Source organism: Heliconius melpomene, chromosome 10 (genome assembly GCF_056956725.1).
Source record: "Heliconius melpomene rosina isolate 202511_hmr_F chromosome 10, ASM5695672v1, whole genome shotgun sequence".
In the NCBI taxonomy this organism is placed as follows: Eukaryota; Metazoa; Arthropoda; class Insecta; order Lepidoptera; family Nymphalidae; genus Heliconius; species Heliconius melpomene.
Genome location: NC_140398.1, coordinates 1,356,812 through 1,361,815, shown reverse-complemented (window position 1 = coordinate 1,361,815; position 5,004 = coordinate 1,356,812). Strand labels below are relative to the sequence as shown.

Here is a 5,004-nt window from a genome sequence, read left to right as displayed (position 1 = left end):
CCAGAGGGGGGATTGATCATGATTTTCATGTGACCTTCGTGACCTTCCTCCAGTATCATCGACACTGTTTTTTGAAGGTCAACAAACTTCTTCCCCTACCTCGTTTACCACTCTTGCTTCATCTACACTATGGTACCTATATGATCAAAACTATTGGACAGTAATTAAAATGCCTTAAAAAAATAAGAATTTTATAAAAACATTACTATTAGTGTATGAATACTACATCTATCTACTAAATGCCTTGCAATTAAGTGTACCTAGTATATAAGTAATTTGTAAATATCTTATCAATATTTTTATAAACTTGACCTAAATACTTAAAAGTTCTATTGCGAGATATTGCAACTTTTTAACCTCCACAAGAAATTATTAAAAAAATACTATCTATCTATTTGTCAGTCAAATTCGCCTTTACGGATGACTGGTTCAGGTGATTTTAATTAAATATAGATATAATTTGTTATGCAAAGTTTGTCTGTGTATTGATTTATATATCTCATAGTTATCTATTTTATTTTTTAATATTATAAAGCTGAAGACTTTGTTTGGTCGAATGCGCTAATCTCAGGAAGTACTGGTTCGTATAGGAGGAGGCTATAGGCTATATTGCTTCAATATTATTAACATATTGCCATTTGACCTCAGGGTGATGCTAAATTAGTTAAGTAAACAAGATTTGGTTTTGGTATAGTGTATACTTTGGCTGCTTTTTCTGGGGCAGTAGGTTCCATCTTTCATAACAAATATATATACATTTGAACTTGAAAATAACAAAAAAGTAATTTTATTGGTCATATAATAAAAAGTCGGTTAAAAAGAAAGTGAATAGGTAAGAAATGACAAGGGCTAAATCTTTGGTTTTATTAAAACACATTCACGAGTTGGCTACTGAGTTATATAAATATAACTTTATATTTAAATAAATATTCAATATAAAATTATTGCAACAGCTTTCTTGTTTTTAATTCATTTGACTGCCCACAATTTTTTTATGAATAACTAATGAAATTAAATTAAAATTAGTACACTACTAATTTTAATTTAATTTCGACGACAAATTTACTTAAACGAAATACATGACATATGTACATAAGTCACTAAAAAAGCGAATGAAGTACCTTAACTCTAGTCTACCTCAGTATATTCTTATTAAATGAGGTTAAAAAATTCTCATTCTTTTTTCATATATTTAAAAAATATATAAAAAAAGTTATACACACTTTTCCTGCTTCATACAAGCTTACATTGGCAAGGTCATGGAATTCACATACTGACAGAAGTTAACCCGCGAAATCACAACAAGTTTTTGTTTACCCAAAAAATATGAAATAATTTAAAAAAAACCAAGCCAATTAGATTTTAAGATCTTTCCGTAAACAAGGTACTTTACAGTAGTAGTTCCGTATGGTGACAACTAATTTAAATTTAATTATTCTTCACGCACTTCCCACATGTTTTACTTACTGATCATTAGGATCAGCGAAATAAAATAGGAGGACAGAGAAAAAAAGATAGGCTGACATTTTTTTATTTTCAGTTATTTTATTTTGGCTTCAGGCTGTATCCCGCAAACATCAGGGTAGGCAGTGGCAACCTAGCCCTGAGACACTACGTTCTTTACTTTTCACTCAATCTTCTAGACATAATATGTTAATTAGCGAAATTCAACGCCGCAATTTGTCTTATTACTAGAGCAAGTAAATAAAAATAATTAATTCCCCCGAGTGAGAATCGAACTCACAATCGTTATTTACTGTTATTTATTTAATTATTGTCGTTAAATTATTTGTAATTTCAAACTGTAACAGACAGCACTGTAACGGCAATTAACGATTTTTTGTTGTCTAAATGAGCTGAAATTACATTTGAAATTTATTTTTTAGTAAATCTTAAAGTTTTTTTGGCTTATTTTGTAAGGTCAGGACAAATATAGATAAAATATATTAACGAAAATATAAATGCAGGTTTTAGCTCAATTGCTATGTCTTTTATAATTGACACATGATTTATAGCTTTTACAGCGAGCTCTCAAGTATTTAACCTGTGAAGCAACCTGTCACCGCGTGAGAATCGATCAGTCAAGGTGAACTGGGCTCGAAAAAGAACCCACTTTCCACCACGAAGGTCGTACTTAGTAAAAAAACAACAACGTTCTTTCAAAAACTTATATTTAAAAATCATTATTACAATACGAGGAGGAGCGCGGCGTTAAACTAAGCACCTGGAACATTATTGTGCTATAAACCTCCTCTAAAAGAAATAAATATAAAAATTATCAAGCAAATTCCTTTATATTACAAACATACAGACAGTATTTAATGGTCAAAATCGAGTCACATGTAATTTTCTATCTTGTAAATACAGTTTATAATTACAAGCTTTCAGATTACACTTACTTAGTCAAGTAAGAACCAAGCATGAAAAATTATTATATAAAAAAACACACTCAGTACAAAAATGTTATACTAGCTAACGCAAATGTGAGTTCCGATGTTGACCATTAAAGAAACGCTCGCTCCGACCAGCGCCTCTCACCATTACGCAATACAATTAAAATCACAACAACTTAAAATTATTACAAATAAAAAACTTAAACGAAATACATGACATGGCGCGACTGACTTAAATAATATATTACGTACTACTTATTCTATATAAAAGTGAAAATGGACGGTAGGTCCGTGTGGCATCCCGCCGCCGAGACCGACAGCGGCCGGCAGAACACGTTAGCGTATTATGTAAATTTAATAAGAATCCATATAAATCGTCAATCCTATTTACGCAACGTGCTACCGGATGTCGAGTCTACAAGTTCAGATTCAGATGTCGATTTTGCTTTTTGAGTTTTGTGCTCACAACTCAGACATGCTCTTGAAAACTCCCCACAGCGCGCGTCCTGTCCGCAATAAATACGCGGCAATAACAATAAATAAATTATACGCTAATAAATTAAAAGGAATATCTGTTACAAATTAACAACTAGACTAAGTAAATGAGCTTCGATCACATACGTATTAGATATGTCGATTCACCGTCGACTCTAACCTTACAGTTTCATTCCATCATACCGACTATATTATATTTTTATAATAAAATTTAGAGCTAAGCACGCGAACACGAAACGCTTCCTCGTAGATTATAAACCAAGTGGCCAGAACGTGAAAGGTGGTTATCCAACGTTATTAGAAAGGTGTCACGGTTGGCGATCGCTTTCTAGCGCGAATACAACGCGAGGTCCGAGATTCTGCGTTGGCGTGCGGCGGCGTGGAAGCCGCGCGTGCCGTCCGGGACTACCGGCGTGCGGGGTTCGAATCGTGGCGTGCACGACAACCTCCTTCCGCCGCATTCGGTTCCGGTTATTGAACAACCGGACAGCCTCCGCGCCAGCCACCCCTCAGCGCTGCTCGCACTTCCGGTGCTAGCCTGTGACGCCCTTCGCGAGCCACAGAAGAAAGAAACCCCAGAATCTGAACTATGACTGCAAGTTGAGGTTCTGCGTGGCACCCATGTTTGTATTTCCGGAGATCGTGGTGTGAAGAATCCACTCGAGTTCCTTCTATAAAATGGTGCTGTGTATCTATAGTCGTATTCGGCCTCTGAGCCGCTACAACATGAAGAGTACTCGCACTCGTGGCGTCTTGTCGTTGCTGGACGCCGCGCCGGGACCTTCCTCTTGGGTTCCCGAGGGACACCGTTTAGTTCATACACTCGCATACCTTCCTCGTCAGAACTTTGAAGACGAAGGGCACCTCTCGCAGCTTCAGATTCAGTAAACTCTACCAAAGCACACACACAATTCACCAAACTAGGATTTTTGTTAAGGAATTGACGGACATCCGCTGGGACTGGGTTGCCGGGCCGCAGCACACGTACCAGAGCTATCTCACCGCAACTAGCAAATAATCTGGAAACATTTTCTACTGAAGGGCGATCTATGGGCATTTTAACTGCCACAACAGTCCTGGACGGGGTAGTTTCGTCGTACGGCGGCAGGGGGTCAATTCGACGAAGCTTCGTTCCTGGTTCATTTATTTCCAATTTTGTCGATCCCTTCAAAGCTTCAGCGACCACTCGCCAATCCTTGGTCAGGTGTTTGACGCGTTTGAAGCTGGATATGAGCTTGAGTGAGACATACCCTTCCTTATTACGACGGACATGCTTCAACAGGAAGGCGTCCTTAGTGATATTTGCATCCGAAAAATAGAACTCTACTTGGGACACAATGCGGTTGGCCAGTTCCTCGTCGGGCGGTGTATAGGGCGGTTCCTGGGGATCCGGAGCGACTTCGCAGCCGGAGTCTTTGCCTCCACCAGAACCGGCCTCGGACGCCGTGTCGGACAGGTCGGCGTGGTCGTCGGTGGACGGGCGGCGGTCGGTGGAGATACCCTCGTCGGGCTCAGGCATGACTTGGCTGGGGATGGTCCCCTCCATGTTTGTAGCGTGGGTTCACCACTTTAGCATAACAGGAGCGTGCGACTCGCTCGGTAGCGCGTATCAACTGCGGGCGCGCGGCGCGGCGCCGACACTTTTATAATATCGGGGGGATGTGCGAAAGGTGATCGGAAACGAGACGTGACATTGTAGACTACGAGACGCTTTACCTTAATTACTTAACATATGTTTCGGACCACAAAAGTCGCTTGCACTGTCTTAGCATATTCAATATTCATACAGTACGAGTACCTCTACAGTGTGTAGTGCACGCACGCGATCATTACGCGAATCTATGTTAGCGCGATAATGAAACGCAACGCACGCACTTCTAATTATAATAATACAGCTAATCGGAGCACGATGCTTCTTATTGCTTTAATAAATGTGTGTTTAACGTATTTGTTTGTAAATTATTTGAAATATATTGTATAATATTTGTGTATCTAATATATTATAGTATTAGTTGTTTATTACAAGTCGTATCAATGACTATCGAGATGAACGTAAATTCGGTAATCTAAATATTTTCTCAAAGATATTAATAGGAATATTACTAATTATACCTGA

General features: G+C 38.4%; 1 protein-coding gene across 1 annotated transcript; it reads right to left on the bottom strand.

Annotated features, from left to right (window-relative positions):
- Positions 1–2,154: 2,154 nt before the first annotated feature.
- Positions 2,155–4,655, bottom strand: LOC146535096 (la-related protein 6-like). The gene has a single exon (XM_085191326.1). The coding sequence runs from the start codon at positions 4,432–4,434 to the stop codon at positions 3,217–3,219; it is 1,218 nt and encodes a 405-aa protein (XP_085047452.1). The 5' UTR covers positions 4,435–4,655; the 3' UTR covers positions 2,155–3,216.
- Between the last annotated feature and the right edge of the window lie 349 nt (positions 4,656–5,004).

What these genes read in the sequence shown, in the direction of transcription:
- LOC146535096 (XM_085191326.1), bottom strand. Translation starts at nt 4,434, where the DNA reads ATGGAGGGGACCATCCCCAGCCAAGTCATGCCTGAGCCCGACGAGGGT.